The following is a 27,273-nucleotide window of genomic DNA, read 5'->3' on the forward strand; positions in this document are numbered from 1 at the left end:
TTGCATCTGAACTCTTCATTTTTTCTTCTTCACAGCAACGTTTAGATATTTAAATGGAATAAAACGGCATTAACAAAGTGAACTAGGTAGGTTAGCTGATTACCGATCCATAGATCAGTTCTTACGGCCGTTAACACTTTCTATGACAAGCGGATGCGATGAGACCTGTTTTCCGGTTTGGTCACGTGACGCTCGGCATAAAGCCTATTGTAGACCGATGATCATTAAACAGGAAGCTAACAGGTGTGAATAGCACTTTCCCCCGAGCCTGGAGACCAATAATGTGAAACATTTGCAAAATAAGCCTCAAAAGTGCATTGTTGTTCTCTCTCTGGCGACTTAGAGTAGTGTATTACTGGCGCTGTTGATGATATCTGGAGTGTGTGTTTGTGTGTGAGACACTCATACACACACTCCACGAACACCCTTAACTGGTCTCCTAATACATTACCAATCCCACCTCTCCAGAACCCTATCTTCTCTGAATTTGTTTTGTAGTTTTACATTCCGTCTGCATGTTTTGTACCTCACAGCTTTAATGACCTACTAACCCTGAGGACTTTTTGACTTTTTTGTCCTTCCTGTTATGATTTGAATTCAGAAAATGTGTCACCTTCTCACTTCGCCGTAAAAATTCAGGTTGAGGGAGTTTTAGTTGCTCCAGTCCATAACCTAGCGAGCGAACTATACAGCATTTTAAGGGACTGTATCATCCATAACATGAGTACTCGGGCTGTTCCAAAGAATAAGCCTCATTATGGAAAAGGCAATTCCAAAAAACACTGCATTGGTCTCAGTGAAGAAAAAAGTAACCATCCATCAGAGATGTATAAAGTACTAGAAACCCGGACTTGAGTAAAAGTACAAGTGCTCTATCAAAAAAGTGACTTGAGTAGAAGTTGAAGTGCTCTTTAAGGGCCACACTTAAGTAGAAGTACTGAAGTATTCAACATTTTTTCTACTTAAGTATTGCAAGTAGTTTATTTTAAAATTCACTACTTAAGTACTAAAAGTAAAAGTACAAGTATTGTGTCCTGTAATTATTAAAGAAAGCAGTCAAAAGTTTGAACTAGTAATCAAATAAGGCACTTTGGTGGGATACAAATTTGCTTTGGCGGCCATTGCAGGACAACCCCTGCATTAGTTGACAATGTGTGTGTCAATCAATACCATTTAATCCCCTATATAACTGGCGAGCGATTTAGGCAGCATGAAAGCCAACTTGCAACGAATGATTCGTAATTTTTTTTATAATTGTAACGAGTAACTAGCAGAACATTAAAAAAATATTGAAGTAAAAGTATTAAATTCATCGAAAATATCTACTGAAGTAAAAGTAGAAGTATGAGAAAAAACAATACTCTAGTAGAGTACAGATACAGCATTTTAGTACTTAAGTAGTTCTACTTCGTTACTATACATCTCTGCCATCCATGATGGATGACAACATTGAGATCTCTATTCAATAACAAAATGGACTATTTCAGACTAGTACGAAATCGCAACCTCATAAAATAGTTACTTTTTCTGTGGGATCGGGTTGAAAACGCTCGAAACGGCTCAAAACGTGAGCTGTTATTCTGTAATATTTATGTGTAATCATTTATATAATTAACTATTGGTAATGGCTTCATTATTCAGCTAAAGTTTTTTTGCGAACTCTCCATTATTGTGTCTCATTTACAAAACAAACAGCTTCGAACAAACATCAAATCTTCCGACTCGATCCGGGACGCCATTAAAATGAACCATCCACTTGTTTCCGACGCCGGGATCCTTCTGACGTCTGTAGAGAGACACAAACCAGCTGTTTAAACTGGATGCGACAAAGCGAACTTTCTTGCTCTTCCATATATCCTGTTGTCGAAAGACTCGAGCGTGTGGAGTGTGTCAGAAACTGAAAACACATCTGTACACTGTTTTAGTTTAGACAGCGTCAGTGATTATAATGGGTTTTATTTGATTTTGACATTACGTTCACATGTCAGCCGTTAAGCGACTGAACGCCAGTGTATGGATGTATAATTATTCTCCGATGACTTGATCTGGGGGCGGTCATATGCAAATTTGATCGTGTGACTACACAGATCCTGTAAAATCACAACGAGCCGTTTTTGGAGCTTGATTAAATAAATGTTTTGTTTATAATGAGGAGGATGTTTTAAATGAGTAGTTCACTTTTAAAAAAAACTTTTGCTGATAATTTACTCACCCCCATGTCATCCAAGAGGACCATGTCATTCTTTTTTTCAGTCGAAAAGAAATTAAGGTTTTTGATGAAAACATTCCAGGATTTTTCTCCATATAATGCACTTTACTGGTAAGCAAACGGTTCAATCAAAATGAACAAATCTTTTCCCGAGTCAATTCGTTCATTTCGTTCGTTGAATGAATCAAATGACACGAAAAAAGATTCGTTCATTTTGATGAACAGGAGAGTCACGAACGCTCATCACAGAACAGAGCAAGGCGAGCATTTGAGCTTATAAAACTTAAACTTTATTATTTATTTTTTAAATGAGCGATCGTATCGCTTGATAAGACCCTTATTCATAATCTGGTGTCATTTAAAGCCCTTTGAACAGTTAGCACTGATCTCTCATTTGAACCGTTTGGTTCCCACTGAAGTCCATTATATGGAGAAAAATCCTGGAATGTTTTCATCAAAAACCTTCATTTCTTTTCGACTGAAGAAAGAAAGACGTGGACGTCTTGGATGACATGGGTGTGAGTAAATTATCAGCAAAAGTTTTTTTAAAAAAGTGAACTACTCCTTTAATGGTACAATGTCAAAAGATCAAAGGAAATTTGATGTCATGATGATCTTTTGACATATAAGAGGTCTTAATTCTAATTAGAACGTTTGACTCGTCATCTAGTAATCTAGCTCAACAAAACAATGCAAAGTAAAATGATGCCAGATTTCTTACATCTTACAGAATATGTGTGTGGTGAAGGTTTGATGAAGGCTGACAGAATTTTCTGGACTTAAATCAGGCCTGTATGTGATAACCGTCTGTGTCTCCAAAAGTGTCTCCATGTCTTAGTTTCAAATTGGTGTCTTTTTTTCTGTACTCACCAAAGACTACAGTAAAAGCCTGCACAGACACACACACACACACACACACATTCAGAACTTCACATTACAGAAAGAACACACTTGACATTTTGCATTTAAAAAAAAGTGATTCATTACAAAGATTTTCAATAAACCATTAAGTCACATATGTTGTAGGACATGGCCTGGCTCTCAGGGTGGGTTGGGGGGGGTTGTTTGCTGGGGTTGGGGTATGGCGGCGGGGCGCTTGGGTGCTTCTAGGGGTGGGTTCAGCTTAAAATAAGCGCGCTTCATGCATTGTATGTACTTGTATAATCCTTTTTGTCAACAGGGTATCGTCACCAACAAATTTCAAATGGCTAACTTCGATAAATGTTCAACCCTACAGAGAAAAATTGCTTCAGTTTATTGTAAGATATATTATTATTGTGAATATGCTGTTGCCGTAACAATATGCTACATTAATCCAATATCCTAAATAATATACCCTAAGACATTGACAATTAATAACGATCTCAGATAAGCCTTCGCGGTAACACTTTACTTGAAGGGGTGTGCACAACTGACATGACACCTTCATAACCATGACATGGGTTTATGACAACTGTCATTAAGTGTCATTCGCTCAATTATGACATTTTGAATGCAAATATGACATTAGGCTTGTTTGAGATGCGCCTCGCCTCGCCTGCAATGTAGTCGAGAGTAGGCGGCTGCAGTTAGAGGAGGAGTGAAAAAAGCGCAATAAAGCCGGACAGATCTCGGTTCTCGCAGTGAATCAGACACCTGTGAGATCAAAGGCGGATATCGCGGGATTAACGGGATTCACGCTCGTGCACGTGTTGCTAATAAACTGGATGTGATTTAAGTTCTGTTGCTTTTATATAAAAATAAATATAATGAACAAGACACCCAAAGTACTTGTTATTTAATTACATTCCAAATATGTGTTTATCAATCTTTTTTTTTCTTTAAGACGTGCTTTTATATAGCCTATTGTTTTAACAAAAATGAAATATAACCCATATGGCACTGTCAGAGAGTTTATTCACCCATATGTATACACATAAAACATGATATCAGTTTTAAAATCAAACATTTCAAAAAAAGGGAACAATTATCTGTTGTTCTTTTATTTTTATTTATTTTACTTTTTTATTAGAATGCAAGTTACAAACATAGCCTACCTACAAGCACCACAATTCGTGAAACAAATAGGCCTATTATACAGCGACAAATAAATAAACATCAGAAAAAAATTAATAATAAAATAAATAAATCAAAATAAGCTTAGCTTAAATAGACAGACTTACAAACTTCATCATCTATAAAATGAGAGCTATTTTTCACTTGAACATTTTAGAGTAGGCCTAGTATATTTGAGTTACTGACTATAGCTTTCTTATTTTTAACCAGTTTAAGAGATTCACAATATATATCAGTTTCAATTTGAAAAAAAAAAATAAATAAATAAATAAAACATGGCCTTGATTTGGAGAATTTTGCTTAATGAATATGGAATTTACCTTCATCACTGTTGTTTAAACCAATGAGCATTAAGCTGTGTCGTCAGCAAGTCGTTTCCCATCATGCTTTTGATCAGCGCAGTCGGTGGAGAGCAACTGCGCGCGACTGCAGAATCCGACCCTTCCGCCTTGCGCTCGCGAGAGTTTTTTGACATACGTCGGCATGACATCAGAGCCAGGCGGACCGTTCTCGGACACATTTCTAACCGGCATGCATCTCGCGCTGATCACCGGTGATCGATTCTGCGCAGAATTTGCTCATCTCAAACAAGCCTATTGTTTGAGATGTCTTTGTTATGACACCTTGACATAAACCAATACATCATAACCTGTCAGTGTCTTTGTCATGACAACTTGACATAAATGAAGTTAAACTATCATGTGGTTGGCTTTGACATTGGCTGTCATGAGGCATTATAACTGTGTCATGAATATTTTTCGTGACCTCAACTACAGTGGTACTAACTGAATTTGTCATTAAAAAGTTATAATGGCTTCATGACAGCCAATGTCAAACCCAACCACCTGACAGTTTAATGTAATGTTAACCAATAAAGCTAGCTGCTTTCTTAAGTTTGATAATTAATCTGCTATGTCATGTTTTGTTGTCTCAGTAATGTCAAGTTGTCATGACAAAGACACTGACAGGTTATGATGTATTGGTTTATGTCAAGGTTTCATAACAAAGACATCTCAAACAATGTCATATTTGCATTAAAAATGTCATAACTGAGCGAATGACACTTAATGACAGCTGTCACAAACATGCATAAAACCTCCATATGTCATGTCATGATTATGAAGGTATCATGTTAGTCTTATGCACACCCCTTCAAGTAAAGTGTTACCGAATTCGCATTACAGGAACTCAGAGCTCAGGTTTGCACTGAGACGATTATATCATGTTGTATTTTTACTACCATCCAAAAGTGTTAGGGTCAGCAAGATTGTTTTCGTTCAGTTGATGAAAAAAGTCACAGTTTTCTCAAAAATATGAAAGAACACAACTGTTTTGGACATTGATAGACTGGAATAATGGACAGGTATTTAATGTTATAATACTATTTCACAGCATTACTGTTTTTCTATATTTTTGATCAAATAATTGCAGCCTTGGTGAGCATAACGGAAGTATATTTTTCATATGATTATACATTTTTGACTTTTTTTTTTACACATTACTGTATGTCATACCCGGCTGCCGTGAGCTGATACAGCAGTCGTGGTGTGTGAGGGTGTGTGAACAGAGGGAAGAGCCAGTGTAAGCATACAGATGTGTCACCGTTCAGGGAGAGCAGGTCTGCTTGCTGTAGTCTAACGTTTGTGCCAGTCAGCAAACGTGAATGGCTCAAATAACGGACACATTACTAATAGCACTTGTGTTTGGATGTAAAGGGTGTGTAAGGTGTGTGGATGTGTAGACGAGTGAACAAAAACAAGCCTAAAATAGGCCCATGTCAAATAACTTGGATGCACCCAATATTAAATATGTAAAATTAATGTAATGGAGACTATAGAATAAATTATTATTATAAAACATTAATCTGTTCTACACTATCGTAATGTTGCTGTGGGACAATGTGAGAGATACCTATACAATTCAATATATATTACTATAGCAGAACAATAAAATCATTTTAGGTTTAGAACTTTTAATATTTAATATTGCACAGACCACAACCGGCCAACAAATAAGTCTAAAAATAAATTACGCTTAAATGTACCAAAAATGATTAAATAATAATAAAAACATATACATACACTGTTTGTAGTGCATTTTTTTAGATATTTTTTTTTTTTAGATTTTTATTTGTATAACCATGTAAATTAATTAGGGCTGTCAAACGATTAATCGCGATTAATCGCATCCAAAATAAAAGTTTGTTTCCATAATATATGTGGGTGCACTTTGTATAATAATTTTATATAAATAAATACACACACATGCTTGTATATATTTAAGAAATATTCTCATGTATATAGATTTATATATCATTTATATTATATATAAATACAAATATTTTATATATAAATAATATTTTTTCTTAAATATACATGCATGTGTGTGTATTTATTTATATATATATATATATATATATATAAAATAATTATACACAGTGCACCCACATTTATTATGTAAACACCAACTTTTATTTTGAATGCGATTAATCGCGATTAATCGTTTGACAGCCCTAAAATTAATTAAAACGTTGCAGATGATCCCAATAGGCTACATTTTTTATTTATTTTTAAACAAACTATATAATGCTCGGACACACTCGGTCTCTCTCGCACAGTCGAGCGCGCTCTCGGACACACTCTATCACTCGCAGCGTTCGCTTCGCATTAGTCCCGTCCGGCGCCTCATAAACACACACACACCAGAGAAAAAACTTTGCAGGTCCTATGGCGGAGAGAGAGCCTAAACCGCTTCAGTGAGCTCAATTAGGCTTTAGTAACGCCACATTTTATTGTCGTTAACGGGAACGGCGTTGTAACGGGGGAAACAGTAATTCGTTTGATTACTCGTTACTGAGACAGATAGCGCCGTTAGTAACGCCGTTATTCCCATCACTGTTGATGTATGAGTGTGTGTGTTGGATGATTGTGGGGCAGGGGTGTTTAAAGCCAGGCATCATTCTGACTGGACTGTGTTTCCGTCTAACAGGAGAAGGAGATGGAGAAGCAGAGGCTCCTGTACCAGCAGTCCCGTCTACATGACCGTGGAGCGGCTGAGATGGTGCTGCAGATGATCAGTGCCTGCAAAGGTGAAAACACTATTCAACAAGTGTTAGTATATATATTAGTAAATTAATGTTAATATTAGGGGTGTGCATTGGCACTGCCCTCACAATTCGATTCGATCACGATTCACCTGGTAACGATTCGATTCAATTTGATTCTCTGATGCATTATGCATTGCATCCACGGTTCGTAAAGTTAGTTGTATTGCCAACTTGCTTGATTTTAGTGTGGCAGGTTTTACAAACCACTTAAGTCTTATCTAGTTTCTCACAAAATGTGCCCAGATGTCCGCTTTCTAAGCTCTGGGTGCATTTTTGATTACCCGTCTATGGCGGTCATCTCCCTCCGCCTCAGCCATCTTTATTGTTGTTATTATTCCCCAGGAAGTAATTGAAACTTCAAAACTTTATTGTACAAGACCAGAAAATAAACCGTGACATAATCGATTATTTACACTTTGCCGCATCGATGCTGAATCAATAGGGTTGGGTATCGTTTGAATTTGAACGATTCTGATTCCGATTCTGATTCCTTGTTTCGATTCCGGTTCCTAACGATTCTCGATTCTGATTCTTTTAAGAGGCAGGGTCAAAAAAGTTTAGCTAACCTTGCTAACCAACGGCCTTTCTGAAGGAAATACTTCTTCTGTAAAAATACTCCTTTTGTCACAAATTTTGCATTTTGCCGAGATTGAAAAGTGAAAAGTGATGCCACACTTTGGATCGCCGACGTAAGGTACTCATGTTCGCGTGGTTATGCCAACACTTCCGGTAGACGCTTCTTCGTTGGTGTTGTTCAGCGGTTTCTTCTTCTGCTCGGCGGACTGTGAATATCGAAACTAGGAATCGAAATTTTAACTTTTGAACGATTCCGGGAAAAACGAAAAGTTAGTCCCGGTTCCAATCGATACTCGATTCTCGATACCCAACCCTATGAATCAATTATTGTTGACACCACTAGTTCCTTGAGCATCAAATCATCATATCAGAACGATTTCTAAAGGATCATGTGACACTGAAGACTGGAGTAATGATGATGAAAAGTCAGCTTTGATCACAGGAATATTGAAATTTATTTTAAGCCTTGGTGAGCATTAGAGACTCATTTGGGAGATATAAAAAACTCCTAACTTTTGAACAGTACTAGTGTAAATGATTCTAGCTGATATCTTGTCCAGTTTGCCGAGCAATCACAAGTTTGGTCTAATATAATTGTGTATAAATGTGTCGTCTCAGGTGAGACAGGAGCCATGGTGTCCTCTACTCTCAAACTGGGCATTTCCATCCTCAACGGTGGCAACTGTGCTGTTCAACAGGTCAGCTTATAGCACTCTCTCCATCTCTGCAAATAATCTACCCACTTAAAGGATTAGTTCACTTGAAAAAAAAACTTTTGCTGATAATTTACTCGCCCCCATGTCATCCAAGATGTCCATGTCTTTCTTTCTTCAGTCGAAAAGAAATTAAGGTTTTTGATGAAAACATTCCATGATTTTTCTCCATATAATGGACTTCAATGGGGACCAAACGGTTCAAGGTCCAAAAGACAGTTTCAGTTCAAACTGTTCAAAGGGCTTTAAACGATTCAAGACGATCAATAAGGGTCTTATCAAGCAAAACGATCGCTCATTTAACAAAAAAAAAAGTTTAAGTTTTATAAGCTCAAATGGTGGCCTTGCTCTGTTCTGTGATGCACGTTTGTGACTCTCCTGTTCATCAAAATGAACGAATCTTTTTTCGTGTCATTTGGTTCATTCAAAGAACGAAAAGAACGAGTTGACTCAGAAAAATATTTGTTAATTTTGATTACCATTTTTTTTTTTTTTTTGGACATGGGCATCTTGGATGACATGGAGGTGAGTAAATTATTAGAAAAAGTTTTTTTAAAAGTGAACCACTCCTTTAATGCCAGAAACATGTTGCCAGGCTACACGTAAGATCTGGTTGTTCTCACATATAATTGCATGGACAGATAGTTTAAATCAAATACTGTGTTTATGTCTATGACAGAGGATGTTGGACTACCTGAAGGACAAGAAAGATGTCGGCTTCTTCCTGAGCTTGCAGGCTCTCATGCAAACCTGCAGGTACATGACCATCACTCTCTTTTCTTTTATTGTTAACTTGAGAAAGATATACAGTATATATTAGTGGTGCCAATCTATTATTATAATCGCATTTTTAATTAATCACAAGTTTTTAATATATGTTTATTTTGTAATAAATTCTCAGTTTGCATCTCTAAATTAATGTAGAAACAACATAAAGACTGTTTATTTTGTAACAGGCAGGAAATATACAGAAATTGAATAAAGTTATCAAACACAAACACTGCATAAATTATAAATTACATAAAGATGAATCTTATTAAAGCTACAAAAGTTATTCAGTCAAAAGTACTTTTGCTCTGTGATTAACATTACCAACGTCATCAGGTTTATTAGGCCGCTGTTGCACACGATCTGGATTTAAGTCATTAAATCCTATTTAATTAAAAGCATGATCATATAATGTAACACTAGCTAAAGGATGACAGAAATAAACGGTTGTTGTGTTGGTTGCGTTAAATATGTTTTACTTGTTAAACTGGAAAAAAAAAAAGTATAGCAATGTATTTCTTTGACATTTATGTTGAACTACAGCAATATTTGTAACAAAGAGTGTCTGCCTATATGACATAAATATGGTGTTTTGTTTGTCGGCAGTGTTCTGGACCTGAATGCGTTTGAGAGGCAGAATAAGGCTGAGGGTCTTGGCATGGTGTCAGAGGAAGGCTCAAGTGAGTCTCCAGAAAACGCATTCACGTCCCATTTGCGTCCTCATGTCTCTTCACAGCATGTTTGAGAATGACAACAAATATATAAACTCCTCCACAATAGCTGTTTCCATCTCATGTGATCAAGAGGACAAAAAAAGTCATTTTCTGGGAAATTGGCGCAAAATATCTGTAATAAAAGTGGAAGTTTCCGCAATCGGGGAAGAAACTGTGGCTCTTTTTCCTCCCTCATAAATGAGTTGAGTCTCAAGAGCGTCAGACTGGTGTTCAAGACACTTCTCCACATCATTCTGATAGCAGACTTGCTCAGGCGTTTCAGAACGACCAAACTAACGTTTGAGATGCTGTGATGTGATTGGTCCGCTGGCTAGTCCAGTTATCCAATCAGATCCACTGTTGAGGCAAAGTCAAGTGAGTTTTTACGCTGCGCATCGAGGGATTTGAGTAAAGGTTTTCCATCATAGTTTATGCACATGTATTCTTATCGGATAATTTAGTGCAGTTTTATGCACATTTTTAATATTTATGCACATATTGGCGTTTCCATGCAGGGTTTTTTTAATGCAATATCCCAAAATGCCCAGAAAAAAGGTGAATCATGGAAACATAGGCTACTATGATAATCTGTTGTTGTTTTTATATTAGGCTATGTCATTGTGTGTGTGTGTGTGTGTGTGTGTGTGCCTTATCAAAAACTACATGGGTTGAAAATGAAATGCTCTTATTTGAATAAATGCAGTAAAATATTTTCAAAATTATTGAAAAGATTATTGGTTTACCGTTTGGCCAATGACCACAAAGCAAAAAATTAGGGCTGTCAAACAATTAATCGGATCCAAAAAAAAAAAGTTTGTGTTTACATAATACATGTGGGTGCACTGTGTATAATTATTTTGTATATATAAATACACACACATGCATGTATATTTAAAAAAAAAATTGTATTTATATTTACATATAATATAAATTATATGAAGAGTTCAGTTGCAAAAGCCTTTAAGTGCCATTTGAAATTTTCTTCTAAAATGATAATTTTTATGAAGCTTGTATATTTAAGTTCAGTGATTTCACTTAAATTGCAATGATAATTACCTATTAATTGTTATTTAAGTGAAATTACTGAACTTATATATACTTATATCAATTATTTGAACTTAATATACAAGTTTGATAAAAATCATCATTAAAGAAGAAAATTTCAAATGGCATTTAGAGGCTTTTGCATCTGAACTCTTCATATATAAATCTATATACAGTATATGGATGAAAATATTTCTTAAATATATACAAGCATGTGTGTGTATTTATATATAAAATAATTATACACAGTGCACACACATATTATGTAAACACAAACTTTTATTTTGGATGCGATTAATTGCGATTAATCGTTTGACAGCCCTACAAAAAATATATATTTCTTAATCAGTCTTATTTCTAGTAAAATAGAAAGAAAAATTGAATGAGATAATAAGACTTGTTTTCTGAAAATACATATGTTAAGTTTACTTTTCTTACCCCATTGCAATATTGTTTTTTAAAACTTATTTTAAACTTGTACATACATGTTGTTCACATATTATGGTAGCCCCGTTGGTGCTATATAGAGTGAATTTACACCTTTGCTATTAACATGTTTATAAATAACTGAAAAAAGCACGGATGTCAGTGTATGTCAGAACATCCCAAGGACCCCAAATACACTTAAATACGGATAAATATAAGCATACATTCATAAAAAATAAGCATAAATTTAACAGGTTTATGCATTTTTTTAAAAAACAATTTGTTGTTGGTGTAAGAAAAATAAACTTCATTATATACGGTATATTACTTGAAAACAAGTGGTATTATTTCAGTAAATATATCTAGTTTTGCACTCTAACTATTGTTTGTCCCACAGGAGATGTTCGTGTAGGAGTGTTTAATGTGCATTATCTTTGTTTCTTACAGAACCGTCAAAGTATAGCGTTCATGTTAGTCTGTTTTATTTCCCATGCCGGAAACCAGTCCAACTCACTGCCTCTCTCTCTTTCTCTCCACCAACATCACTCCATCCTGCCACCTCTATATGCCTCTCCTCTCCTTCTTTCCTCCTCCTTTTTTTCCAGACCTCAAGCAGGGACGTGGTAAATAATCTTGCCTCTATATATTCATCGTCACTCTCTCTTTCCTTCTGTCCCATCTCCTGCTGTCCTCCTCCTTTTACAACTCTTACATTGTGAAGACCTCCTTTCGTTGGCGTGTAGTTTACCTGCATTTCATTTCGCGCTCAAGGGAACTTAAAAGATAACTCTTCAGTCATTGCAAAGGTTTCGGGGCAGTCAAATCTTCCTTCAAAATATTTCACATTATGAAACTTATTGAATTCTGTTGTCCCGTTGAATTGGCAATGGCTGTAACGTTTCTTTGCGCTTTGCCCTTGAGCGCTCTGTCACAGATCTACTGTAACTCCCAACATTCATTGACTGATTGAGAGCAAAGAAAGACGTTTGTCCTTTCTGTTCTGATCAGTTTCTCTGAGGAGATCGCAGAGAACTGTGGTCACCCAAAACATGAAATGATTTGCAGATTCAGGAAACTCCCACAAGTCTTTTATCCACTGAAATGAGCCATCTAGCATTATTTGAACCATTCCCTCAAATAATGAGCTGCCGTGTTCAGAAGGACACGAGCGTCTGACACCTTAGAAATGATCTAGCTTCTAGTTTGTAGAGCAGTTTTACTAACTTTCATTAATGCTCATCAATAACATCAACAAAAGATATGCTCTCCATTTTACTATTGATATTAGACATCATATTTGACCTCAAATCATGTTTCTTTTGAGAAGAGGTGTGCTATTCTTTGAGTAATCAGACTTGTGAATTGGACTGACTTTTGCCACATACCAACCAATATTTTGACGAACTTCTTAAGACGTTTTTGTGAATCCAGCCATCAATGAAACCGCTTAGCAACACTCTAATACCCAATGGAGGAATCTAGTTATGAAATGGAGAGCATTTCAAGGTTTAAAGGGGCTATATGTATGAATTTACATGCATTAGTCACGTTTTTTTTTATTGGCAATGTGTGAACAACTTGTAACCAAACTTAAAAAAAACCTAGGTTGATTTTATGTGAAGGATTCGGGTCGTTTTTCCCGGGAAAATCATAAGAATGTGACGTTTACGCGCTCCCGAGAGCCTCTGTTCCTTTCAATGACACTTGAAATGAACTCTTAATGTTCAGGATAATGCTGAGAAAGCCATTCTCTACTGTAATGACAAGGATGAATTTAGATCTATATAGTTTATAGTCTTAAATATACTTTATAATCATGTTAACAGGATGCCGATGGATTCGCTATCCACATCGCTATGATCAGATGCTTTCTTAACTACTCTTTTCTCAACGCTGATATTTTTTATTTTTTTTTAATTGAGAGAAAAGCACCTAGCACATATTCACATATTCATCTAAACGTCGAGTGGACTGCATGTGGATGTTTGTTAACAGCATGGGCGTCAGAACCATTGTGTATATGTGGGACAAGACCCACTTTTTAAGACCAATGATATTGGACCCACTCGCTTTTACCGTCTCTAATTCAGCGCATATGTCTGATCACTTTTCAGAGCGCCGTCAGTTAAATCTATTTCACTTGAGGAATGCACTAATAAATTAAACTCATCATTATATTTCTCAACGAGCCGCAAATGACAAAAATAGCCGCCAGTTTTACCCTTCCAGTCAAATATTGCGCTGCAAACATCAATAACAGCTTTAAGTTGTCAATGCAACGTCTTTTTACTTCTAAACAAAAAAACGAAAAAAACTTTGCCTTGAGTAAATCGAGGTATTGAATCACGCTCAGTCTCTTGCACGAGTTCGAGCAGTGAGTTGCTGTCTGCAGTTCACTCAACGGCCACCGGTGTCACTAATAACAAGGGTTTCTTGTTGCACACAGCCAAGAAACTCTACATTCTACACACAGCCCCTTTACACAGCCCAACAAATAAATGAAAATAACTGAAAAGCTTACATTAACAACTTACTAATTATACATTCATTCGTGCTTTATTTTGTCATCCCATTGCATCCTAAACCTAGATGGCCAAAATGCATTTTATGATTTATCAATTATGCAATTTATCAAAAAAATTGTGTGACATTGTGATATTCATTGTGATATGTTTTGCGTTATTTTTCAGTATTCAGGTATAGATATTTAATAACCAAACACTGCATAGTCTTCACTGTATGAATTAAATACAGTATAATTAATTAGTTAATTAATGCAATTTATCTTTGTTAAAGCTACGAATGTAATTTTTTCTTTCTTTTTTGTTGTTTGAGAGACATTACTGACAAACAGCTGCTGATATATTAGGCTGCTGTCACTTTAAGGCGAATGCACAGATCCAATACAATGATACGCATCCGTTTTCTTTCTCAATTGTTTACAACACATAAGCGCGTGTTACGAGCATACTCGCGAGACTGGCATTTCGACATTTATTTTGTGTGCATGTGTGCGTTCAAGCTCAAAAAGAAGAGCAAGAGGCCTTAATTCTGTGTTTTGTGTGTTTGTTTGTTAATGGAGTAGTTCACTTTAAAAAAAACTTTTGCTGTTCGAACTCGTTCATCAAAATGAACGAATCTTTTTCGAACAGGACAGTCACGAACAGAGCAAGGTGATCATTTGAGCTTATAAAACTTAAACTTTGTTATTTTTTTTTTTTAAAGTGCGATCGTTTCGCTTGATAAGACCCTTATTCATCGTCTGGAATCGTTTAAAGCCCTTTGAACAGTTTGCAGTTTGCACTGAAACTGTCTTTTGGACCTTGAACCGTTTGGTTCCCATTGAAGTCCATTATATGGAGAAAAATCCTGAATGTTTTCATCAAAAACCTTAATTTCTTTTCAACTGAAGAAAGAATGACATGGACATCTTGGATGACATGGGGGTGAGTAAATTATCAGCAAAAGTTTTTTTTTAAAAGTGATCTACTCCTTTAATACACAAATCACATGTTTTCCGAACCGCGAGGAAGCTGGCCCATTCGGATCATGAATTAACTACGATCCCCATACTTGACATCGTACATCGCTATATTGATGCTAAAACAATATATCGTGCATGCAGCCTTATAATTAAGTCATTTTAAATTAATTAAATGATTGTATGTATATAAATGGGATGTTGTTATTTTGTATTGTGTTTTAATGACACTGTATCTGTATTTTTATAATTTTTTTTAGCTAACCTCATTTCCAGATACTGATATATTGTGCTCTAAATTTGTGTGATATGAATTCTATGCTTTGCTTCACATTTATTAATATCTTTGTATTTATTTTATTCTGAAAAGTAGCTTAGTTTATATAAAATTTGACAATGTTTTCTCCTCACAATGATATTTTGAAGTTTTTAAGTCTTGTCGAATAGCATCTTATTCCATTACAAATACTTCATAGCTCATTACCCATAATCCACCAAAGCCCCAACTTCCTCTGGCTCATCTCTCCCCTCCTCTTCCATATGTCTAGGAGTTCAGTAGATCTGTTTTGCATGATCGTACGTCGGTGTGCTGTCTTTTGTTAAGATCTTGTCTGAGAAGACCAAAACTCTTCTCCATTTGTGTCCTCTGTGAAGATTTAATTTCTGTGTCAGTTGTGTTAGTTATCCATGTGTGTTTCCTGAATATTTCTGTTCACGTTGATGTTTTACGTATTAATGTTTGTCCCTTGTGTGTGTGTCTACTAGTGCTGCCATTCTGGGAGAGGGGAGGGCTTTAATCATTTACTCTTTATTTAACGGTCTCCTTTAAATATTCTGTTGACTATAAGCAACTTTGCACCTACATGTCAACTAACTCTCATTAGAGTATTAGTAAAGCATTGGTATACCGGTAGAGTTAGTAGAACAAGTTGACATGTTTTTGCAAAGTTACGTATAGTCAGTAGAACTCAAAAAATAAGTGTTAGCAGATATTAAGCAGAGTTACTAATACTTTAATGAGAGTTAGTTGACATGTAAAGCCTGTTTACAGCTGGTTTTAAGATGCGGTTTGGTCGATCAGATCACAAGTAGACGTTCCCGCTTAGATCTGGTGTTTTATCCGTCTCTTTTGTCCACTTAAAATCACTTCTGTCCTGATTTCTTCTAGGGGAGGCTCTATGGGTGTGTAAATATTTGGGCTTTTTCAGATATTTAAATCTAATGGACAAAATTAGCTCATGCAATTTACATATGGACACGACCAGAGACAACAAAAACAGCTTTAGTTTCTGCTCTGACAGCCGAAGACCAGCCGAACGCTGTGTGTGTGTTAGAAATCAGGAATGGTGAGAGAACATTGTGATTGGTACATTTTTCAACTTCAAACTAAATCTATGTCTTCCGCCGACCTGGCTAGCTCGCATCCCGTAATGTTTATGGATTAGGTCAGTAGGAGGAGAGTCGGCGGCACATTTGACCAAATGAGCGTTTATTCTACGAAAGCAATGCGGACAAACGTGTTTTTGACTGGTCAATAATGGACAAGCTCAACATTTTTAGACCTGTATTTAACCCTCAGGTGCTCTTCGTTTCGGAGTCACACTTGTAATCTTCCCGGTCAAAAGTGACCGGACACCTAAAAATTATATTTCCTCCATCCCAGTAAAACCAATGCAATTTATTTTTGTTCTATAATATTTATTCTTTGTAATTTAGTATTTTGAGACAATTTGATTGAATTTATTAATATTTATGCAATATTTATGGTCTATTTTGCCATGGAAATATATATATATATATATATATATATATATAATTTTTTCTAAAAAATGATTAATGCAGTATTTTAGTTTAATATAGAGTCTAGGCCTTCACAAAAAAAAATTTTTTTTTTTTTTTGAAGAAAATTAGCACCATCTGGTTACAGTATAGAGAAAAAGCGTAGAATCATGGTGTAACCACTAGATGGCATGTACAGCTCTCTATGGAGAAGCATGTGAATTCCCCAGATGTTTATGAACACATTTTTATTTTATTTTTTTGGTGGTGGATTTGAATATATAGTTGAAAAAATATCAAAAAAAGATTTTTTTTATAAAAAAAAAATGTAAAAAAAAATTTTTTTATAAAAATTTGTGAATTTTTGTGTTTTTGTCAATTTCCCATTCATTTCCTATGGGGTCATTTTTGACCAAAGACCACAAGTGTGACTATTTTTTTAAGACCACTTAGCATGCTCAGATCATGACCTCAATTTTTTTTTGTATTCACATACATAATGCCATAAAAGTCACCAAGTTTTGTAACATTCAGATGAAGCTGTGATTTTTAGAAATTCAAAACAGAAAATTTTTCGGTCAGAAATGACCGAAGAGCACCTGAGGGTTAATGTCGTCCACTTGTGATCCGATCAACCAAAACGCAACTTAATATCAGGTGTGAACAGTTACTTATAGTCAACAGCAAGTCTAAAGAGGAGTGTTACCCTTTAATCTGTGGATTCAGTGTGGACGTCAGGTCTCTGCCTCCCCTTTCCACGTTTGCTGGTAAACAGATGTGCCACAGCAGGTCTCTGTGGTTCTACTAACATGCTAATGGGAGCTGAAGTGCTATGAAGTGATTAAACTTGCAGAAAAAACATGTTCTCACTCCCAACTCGTCTCATATTGACGCTTGGTCAGGACCCCTTGTGTCACTTTTTAAAGCACATGGTTCCTCTTTTGCATCATTTTTCATCAGAATCGTGTGGGCTGTGCCAAGTTTGTGACCAAATAAAGGGACAGCTGATTTGATGATGTAAAGCCAATAATTTTAAAGTTCATATTTTTATCCTTAAGACTATAATAGCTATGTCAGTGGGCATGGTTGGACTTTATTGTACAGTTCATGTACTTACAGTGTAGCCTGGTTAAAACCATATAACCAGGTAAAGTTTAGTTTGATAAAGTTTACCATCTTTAATCTAATGCTGCTAAACTGAAGCAAACTTTTTGCTGAAATATCCACAACATAAACAATAAAGAAGAGGGCACAGTTTATCTGTCGATCGGATGCTCATGAAAGTTAGGCGTTTTGTTTCCGAATCATCCTCGACGGATCGCTTTTGGCTCTGTTGCTCACACAAACCACCGTTTGAAACACTCGGAAAACTTTTGTACCTTTTGAATAAATTGTAACTAACTGTATCTTCCTGTTCTATAATACACAAATTAAACTAAATGGTGTACTGTATATAATATCATTGTAGCTGTTTAAATTGAAAATACCACCCCAGAATATATAATGTCATCATGATGATGATCGCATCTGTGTATGGTGCCAAAGTTTTCTCATGGAAAGCAATGGAGTTCCCTAATTTGAATTTATAGTCATTAAAAAGTGACGCCATGGGGTTCTGACCGAGCAATTATACACACCCTAATCTCACTGAACACTGAAGGGACAGTGTGCTGTTATATTTATGAAACCACATTTTGATAAATGTACACTACACTCTTAGAAGAAAAGGTTCTATATAGAACCTTAAAAGGTTCTATCAGTGCTACGTATTTGGAACCCCTAAAAGGTTCTATACACTCTTAAAAAAATGGTTCCTCTGGGTTCTATATAGAACCCTGGGGTTCCATACTTGGCCAATAGAACCTTTTACCAAAAAAAAAAAAAATGGTTCTATATACGTAGAACTTTTTTGGAGTTCCATATATGAAGCGGGGGATGGAACCATTTCTGGTTCTAAATAAAAATAATAAAGTATAGTAAATTATATAAAGTATACTTAAAGTTTGGGGTGAGTAAAACAAGCTATTTTTTACACATTAACCATTTTAATCTTTCAAAATAATAGAATTTTTTATGTCTAATAATTGACTTTGTATTTAGAAGTCTGGTGCAGGAAAGCGCATTTCAGTGTTTCTTTCCCCGCATTCATCCTGTTTGTGTGTGTGTGTGTGTCTCTGTTAAGAAGAGAAAGTGATGGCGGATGATGAATTCACGTGCGACCTCTTCCGCTTCCTGCAGCTTCTCTGTGAAGGCCACAACAATGGTGAGCTTCCTGCTTCTGAACACTTCTTCCACCACTGCAGGGTTTGGACAACACAAGACACCAGAGAATAATACACAGATATGATCAGAAAACAATTATTTTATCACTACTGCTTGATTCTTTGTGATGGACACTATGCATTATTGTTCAAGAGTTTGGGGTTGTTTTTTAAGAAATAAACTTTAATAAGCAAAGACACATTAAATTAATCAAAAGTCACAATACAGATTTCAAATTAATGTATATTTTTAAACTTTCTATTCAGTAAAGAACCCTGAAAAAATGTGACCTATAAAATAATAAATTATATGTTAACACTTTAGAATAAGTTCATTAGTTAACAACTGTTAAAGTATTAACTAACATTTTTTCTTAATTTTTTTTCATTTATTTTTATTTTTATTTATTTTTTTTTATTTAAATTTATGTTATTCTTCTTTCTTCCTTTGTTTCTTTTGTTGTAAAGTACTTTGGTTTTGTTAATAATGTTAATTATTAACATTAATAATGTGTTAATGTGCTATATAAAAAAAGTAACCTTGAAACTAGAAACTAACAATGAGCAAAACATTTGTTACAGTATTTGTTAATCTTTGTTAATGTTAGTTAATAAAAATACAGCTGTTCATTGTTTTGTTCATGTTAGTTCGCGGTGCATTAACTAATGTTAACAGATACAACCTTTGATTTTTAATATCGTATTAGTAAATGTCAAAATTTATATTAATTAAGAGTAATATATGCTGAAGAGGTATTGTTCATGTTAAAGGGGTGGTTCAGGATTTTGGACATCAGGCCTCATTTCCAAGTTACCCTGGGTGTTATTTATCAGTTTTCAAAAAATGTTCATACAGTTGCATAGTTCGCCGGTGCTAGGCTAGCGCGAGTCATTAAAAACACCAAAAGCATCGATGTAAATGTCTGTTTAGAGAATAATGTTAAAAATCAAACTACCCTTTAAGTAATGTAGTTAAAGGGATAGTTCACTTTGAAATACAAGATGTAGGTGTCTTTGTTTCCCCAGTAGTTTCAATTTTGATATTTTTAGATCAAACCGTTCGTGTCTATCAGTCATATAATGGAGGTCTATGGTCACCACCTTAAAGAGCATGCACAGAGAAGTCCAAATTAAACATGATTTAATGACTCGTAAATGTAAGTACACATTGATGGCCTAAGACACGAAACGAGCGGTTTGTGTGAGAAAACCAACAGTATTTATATCGTTTTTACCTCGTGTAACCACAAATCCAAGTGATCTGAGGGCGCGGGCGCTTTGTGGCTGTGGTCACAAGAGGTAAAACGATATAAATACTGTTGGTTTTCTCACACAAACCGCTCGTTTCGTGTCTTAGGCCATCAATGTGTACTTACATTTACGAGTCATTAAATCATGTTTAATTTGGACTTCTCTGTGCATGCTCTTTGAGGTGGTGACCATAGACTTCCATTATATGACTAAAAACATCAAAATTGAAAATACTGTGGAAACAAAGACACCTACATCTTGGATGTCCTTGAGATAAGCTAAAACATACCAAAAATGCATTTCAAAGTGAACTATCCCTTGAACTAATGTTAACTACCTTATTGTAAAGTGTTTTTTTACTCTCACCGACCCCACTGTACAATATTTAAAAGAACCGCCTGCTTTAAGTTTCCATCTCTTTTCAGATTTCCAGAACTATCTGCGCACACAGACAGGCAGCACAACCACGATCAACATCATCATCTGCACCGTTGACTATCTGCTCCGACTGCAGGTACAGCTTCATCTCACTGTCCCGTCTTCCATCTCTGTATACAGTACAGTGACCCCACAAGTGTATGGACACCCAGGCCCGATACCAGAATACCCACTCTTTACCGTGCGCTTCCTCACTCTTGTCTTTTTGGTCTCAGGAGTCTATCAGTGACTTCTACTGGTATTACTCAGGGAAGGATATCATTGATGAACCAGGCAAGAGGAACTTCTCTAAGGCCATGACGGTTGCCAAACAGGTTTTCAACAGCCTGACAGAGTATATCCAGGTACTGTCGTCTCTGCAATGTGAAGTCGAGCTCTTTGAGAATTGCACATTTCTGTCTCCATCACGGTTTGTTGTTTCTCCACCGTAGGGCCCTTGCACTGGTAATCAGCAGTCTCTGGCTCACAGCAGATTGTGGGATGCCGTGGTGGGCTTCTTGCACGTGTTTGCACACATGATGATGAAGCTAGCACAGGTAGGAACTCACAAACCCCTATCATGACTGATAAATCTCACTTATTGCGTCTAGAAGACCACACAATTTTCCAGGAAAGGTTCCGACAACACTGAATCTCTGTCATCTGTATGTTGTTTTATTTCAACTTGCCATTTAGTTTTCCTAATCTAAAAGCAAAACGTCATTTGACCAACTTTACACAAAGGAAATCGGAGGAAAAAAATGCATCGTGTTTGTCACTAAGCATTGCTGTAAACGACATATGACGTTTTTAATTTCATATTTAACAGATTTTTCATTTTTATAATGTTTCATCTGCATTGATCATATAATTTGGGCAATATAATCGAATTCAAACGCATGTACGTACTTATATGCTCTATTGAAGAATGTTTTCTCTGTTTTGGTGTTTGAATTTTTTTTCTCTAAACTACTACTATGCATAGTAAATATATATATTTTTATAGTATTTCTAAGAAGATACTAACCATGTTCTAATTTGGTGTTGACTGTGTTATTAACCCCATGATTCAGTTTCTGTCTCTTCAAATCATGAATTATAGATTTAGAAGGTAGTTATTAAAACTTTAATGTTAAATATCTTTGGTGAGATATATGAGATATTTTATGGGAAGCTTTTCTGAATTGGCTGATTGTGGTGGTTAGTATTTACATCACTGCGGGTAAATGTTTCCTTACAAAACCAAATGGATTTTATTTCACTCTGTAGTCTATAGTCAGTATATTAAATAAATGTTAAAGTCCAATATCACCACTAATCCATGAATATGGAAGATGTCTGTAGTGTGACGTGAATGTTGATGCACTAGTAATCTCTAATCACGTGTTGTTTCTCTTAACCTCTCTGCTGTGGTGTCTGATTTTGTTCTAATACTTGTTACACATCCGGTACCTCTGTACTGCATTTTTGTATTTCTCAAAATTGAGAATCTCTCCCACTCTCAGGCTTCAAAAATCAGAGAATCTGCTTATAGTAAAGCATTTACTAGTCTCCAGTTTGTCAGTTGTCATCTGTCAAGTTGGCTCATAACTAGGGCTGTGAAACGATTAATCACGATTAATCACATCCAAAATAAAAGTTTGTGTTTACATAAAATATGTGTATGAACTGTGTGTAATTATTTTGAATATATAAATAAACACACACTTACATATATATATTTAAGATAAATGTGTTATATATAAAATTTGTATATATAGTACAAATTATATATATATATATATATATATATATATATATATATATGTATATGAAGAGTTCAGATGCAAAAGCCTTTAAATGCCATTTGAAATTTTCTTCTTTAATGATGATTTTTATCAAACTTGTATATTTAAGTTCAGTAATTTCACTTAAATAACAATTAATAGGTAATTATCATTGCCATTTAAGTGAAATTACTGAACTTAAATATACAAGTTTGATAAAAATCATCATTTAAGAAGAAAATTTCAAATGGCATTTAGAGGCTTTTGCATCTGAACTCTTCATATATAATTTGTACTATGTATAAAAATTACATAGTGTATGTATATATATATATATATATATATACTGTGTATGTGTGTAATAAATAATTATATTTTAAAATAATTATACACAGTTCACACACGTTTTCTGTAACCCAAACTTTTACTTTGGATGCGATTAATCGCGATTAATCGTTTCACAGCCCTACCCATAACCATCAAAGTGACACAGTTTGGTTTTATTATATATGTGAGGACTAAAATAGCCCAACTCAACTGTAATAAGCTTGTTTTTTGACTAAACTTACTTAATTTTAATATAAAACCGTTTTACCCCTGCTTTTGCACATGAGCAAAAGTAAAAGATTAAGTCAAATAGAACAAGGAATGATTGGATTTGTCCAAAAGAGTGGGAGTGGGACCAATACAAAAATGTATTAAAAATGTTTATGGGTAACATTTTTATTCTGATGTGTAACCCTGCCAGATGCACCCTGACCAAGGACTCCGAAATGGCGTAAGGATCTTTGTTTTTGCCTCAGTCTTAGAACATTTGCACTGCTTTCCACAAACTTGCACAGTACTGTCTCTTACCTGCTTCCTGATCCCGCCGTGTTGCTTATGTGTCGGCACGTTTCTTGCAAGTGTTTTGTCTATATAATGCTCCAAGCAGGGATCATTTATTATAATTAAGTTGTTTGTGAGATTGAGATTCATTTTTTAATGGATATCCCCTCCGTTCCCACTGTATCAGTGTTGATTTTCTGAAAGCATTCGTAACCTTGTTGGGTTCATGTTGATATATTGGACCTGAGGGAGGTGTCACTATGCCTTGTTCCTGCTGTTGCTCACTTCTAGAGGAAATGTATTTCCCTCAACCTGCACCATATTACGCTTTTCTTAGACTCATACATTCTCAAGAAAATCTGTACAATACTGTGCAAATCTCACAAAACCTGTCAAGATGAGCAAAATCGCATATTTGATATCTAAGCAACTACATTCTTGCATAAAAACTCTTAAACTAAAGTTTGTTTGTTCCACTGCCATTGACGCTCGCTGTGAGAAATGCTGCCAGTATAAATTGATTGGAAAAAGGCTGGAATATATATATACCAAATGTATGTACCATACCAAAAAGGTTCTGTGAGATTCATCCAATATTTCTTGATGTATATGTGCAGGCCTTTGTGCTTTTTTTTGTCTTTATTTATGTTAGTAAGTGTGTTGTGTGTTATATTGAAAGACTATGACTATGGATGTATGTGTCTGCTGGCATTTCTTCACAGTATGCTTTAGACCATCATCTAAAAACCTTGAAATAGAATGATCAAATTAGGAATTATTTCATTTTGCAAAGTATCCGACATCCTCGTCTGGCTTTTTCATTTCCATCTCCGTCTATACTGTTAGATGACAGGTTACAGTGTGTGATACTATGTTTGTGTGTGTTTATAAATGCAAACCCAGGATCATTTCTGGAGTAGAACACATTCTGAGGTAAGATGAGAGTAGGTTGGCTTTGTCCCAGTAGTGCCGTTTCCCATGTCCCCCCAAAATACAATGCCAGAGATGTTAGTTATGCCACTGAAAGCAGTTACGCCTAATCAGGATACTTATCTCTTGGTCTCATGGTGCATATCATTAAAAAAACTGAGAACTAGGTCTAATATATATATGAATTAGAGCCAGACCGATATATCGGCATCGATATTATCGGCCGATATTTGGCATTTTCCAAACTATCGGTATCGGCAGTTATAATGGCAGATAAATGAATATTTCAAAAATAAAATAAAAACGGACGAAACACGCTTGAACCATGTCACGAGTGTTGGAGTTGTATAGTTTGTCCACCAGAGGGCACTCTACACCGTTCCTGTTGGCAACACTCGTTGAGTTGGTCACGATACATACATTGCTTAAATAACAATTAAAAGAACATCCCCATCACTTCTCATATATCATGTCCAGGTTTGCTGCTGTTAAATAAGCCGAGAGGTGAAGCGGAATTAGCTAGTAATATAGTTACGTTACGTTTTTACAGTGTAGTTGACTTGACTGACTATCCTTTTAACTTTTGTCAATGTGACTGAAGTATTTCTTTAATAGCGCGTGACAGTTATAGCAATGAGACGTGTCATCTCTCCTTGGCCTGTTATATTGAAAATGAATGTTTTACAATTTGCAGTATGACGTTATCCTTTGCTAAATTATGGCTCATCATAGACTAGCTAACCACAAAGCTAGCTAATGCCGCTATCGTCAGTCTGTTCTGTTGTGACAATAAAAGAAACAAGTTCCTTTTTAAAATGCATTATCATATTATTTTAGTTAAAACTCATAAATAACTAATGTTAGGGAAATCTGTTAATATTTTGTTGCGCGTTTCTGAAAAAAATAAATAAATATCGGCCGATATATCGGATTTTAAAACCCAAAAATATTTGTATCGGCCTCAAAATCCTCTATCGGTCGGGCTCTAATATGAATCCAAATGTCTTTATAATTACTGTATAAAGTAGGACATTTTGTGGATAACGCTTTATTTTGTTGTGTGTCTGAATTTGATTGTGTAAACCCAGGACTCCAGTCAAATTGGTCTGTTGAAGGAGCTTCTTGATCTGCAAAAGGACATGGTGGTGATGCTTCTCTCTCTACTGGAGGGTAAGACATATTTATTTAACGTTCACAGGTGTCCTACAAACCTGTAAAGACTTCAGTTCAGATCTATAGCCTGTTTTATTGCTCCTTTACAGGTAATATTGTGAATGGCACAATTGCTCGCCAGATGGTTGACATGCTGGTCGAGTCATCCAGCAATGTTGAGATGATCCTCAAGTTCTTCGACATGTTCCTCAAACTGAAGGATATCGTGGCATCGGACGCCTTCCGTGACTATGTGACGGACCCTCGTGGCCTCATCTCCAAAAAAGACTTCTCCAAGGCTATGGACAGTCAGAAACAGTACACGCCCTCTGAGATCCAGTTCCTGCTGTCTTGCTCAGAGGCTGATGAGAACGAGATGATCAACTTTGAGGAGTTTGCCGATCGCTTCCAAGAGCCGGCCAAAGACATCGGCTTCAATATCGCCGTGCTGCTCACCAACCTCTCGGAGCACGTTCCCCACGACACCCGCTTGCAGAACTTCTTGGAACAAGCCGAGAGCGTGCTGAACTACTTTCGCCCTTTCCTGGGCCGAATCGAGATCATGGGTGCCAGCAAGAGGATCGAGCGCATCTACTTTGAAATCAGCGAGGCCAACCGCAACCAGTGGGAGATGCCTCAGGTCAGAGAGTCAAAGCGACAGTTCATCTTTGATGTCGTCAATGAGGGCTGCGAATCTGAGAAGATGGAGCTCTTTGTGAACTTCTGTGAGGACACCATCTTTGAGATGAACATCGCCTCGCAGATCTCAGAGCAAGAAGAAGGGGTGATCGAAGATGAGGATGAAGAAAATGAAGAGGAGAGCGGTGGTGGAGGAAATGGAGAGGGAGAAGGAGAAGAAGGGAATGGAGAAGAAGCACCACCCGAATCCAGCTCGGCCTTTTCTGACTTCATCAAGAGCGTCGTGGACTTCATAAGCCTCTTCACTTTCCGCAATCTCAGACGGCGTTACCGCAAAATCAGGAAAATGACCATAAAGGAGATGATTGTCGGTTTGGTGATGTTCCTTTACACCGTCCTCTTCGGCATCCTGCACTTCATCTACAGCGTCTGCAGAGGTTTCTTCATGCTCATCTGGAACACCCTCTTCGGAGGAGGCCTGGTGGAGGGAGCGAAGAAGATGACGTTGACTGAGATTCTGACTAACATGCCCGACCCAACTCAAGACGAGGTGCACGATGACCTTCCTCCAGAGCCAGGTGCAAGAAAAGTGCAGGAATCAGGTGGAGCTGGTGAAGGAGAGGAGGGAGCTGGAGGAGGAGAGGATGAAGCAGAAGAGGGAGAAGAGGAAGATGGTGCAAGGCCTGGTTTTGGTCCTCATGGTGGTCTTGGAGACATGGGAGAAACTGAGCCAGAGGAGCCTCCAACTCCAGAAGGCAGTCCATTGCTGAAGAGGAAGCTGGTGAGTAAAAGAGTTTAGTGCTTGTACTGTAGCCTGATTGTTTATCAATGGCAAATCATCAGTGGTTTCAATACGAATCCATGTAATTGGGAATTTCGCTTGAGGGAGAAATATATCCCCATGCTGATTCGCTGCTTGGTTTTGTAGCGAAGACCAGGAGACTCGAGGTGCGTCCCATTCGACAGGGTCCCTAGGCAGTGTTCACTGCTCCCTACTCCCTGAACACGGTATATCAGTTGAAGTGGACTTCACTAACTTCCTGTGAAGTGATGTACCGATGTTCCCTTCGAACTGAACATGTTCGTTCCCTTCGAATTGGAATCTCACTTAAGATGGTGAAATACCCTGTGAAGTCCACTTCGCAGTCCACTTACGGTC

The 27,273-nt window shown here is 36.4% G+C and overlaps 1 protein-coding gene across 1 annotated transcript in view; it reads left to right on the plus strand.

Moving 5' to 3' along the window:
* The window catches only part of ryr1b (ryanodine receptor 1b (skeletal)), a 126,852-nt gene that overhangs the window by 85,740 nt on the left and 13,839 nt on the right, over window positions 1-27,273 (plus strand). Inside the window, 10 exon segments of the mRNA XM_089116626.1 lie at window positions 7,253-7,352; window positions 8,565-8,644; window positions 9,339-9,415; window positions 10,034-10,107; window positions 19,053-19,133; window positions 20,808-20,896; window positions 21,036-21,164; window positions 21,252-21,356; window positions 25,412-25,493; window positions 25,586-26,895. Coding sequence (XP_088972752.1) covers window positions 7,253-7,352; window positions 8,565-8,644; window positions 9,339-9,415; window positions 10,034-10,107; window positions 19,053-19,133; window positions 20,808-20,896; window positions 21,036-21,164; window positions 21,252-21,356; window positions 25,412-25,493; window positions 25,586-26,895 — 2,127 coding nt within the window.

The sequence above is a fragment of the Pimephales promelas genome, chromosome 10 (assembly GCF_988280905.1).
Source record: "Pimephales promelas chromosome 10, fPimPro1.hap1.1, whole genome shotgun sequence".
Lineage (NCBI taxonomy): Eukaryota > Metazoa > Chordata > Actinopteri > Cypriniformes > Leuciscidae > Pimephales > Pimephales promelas.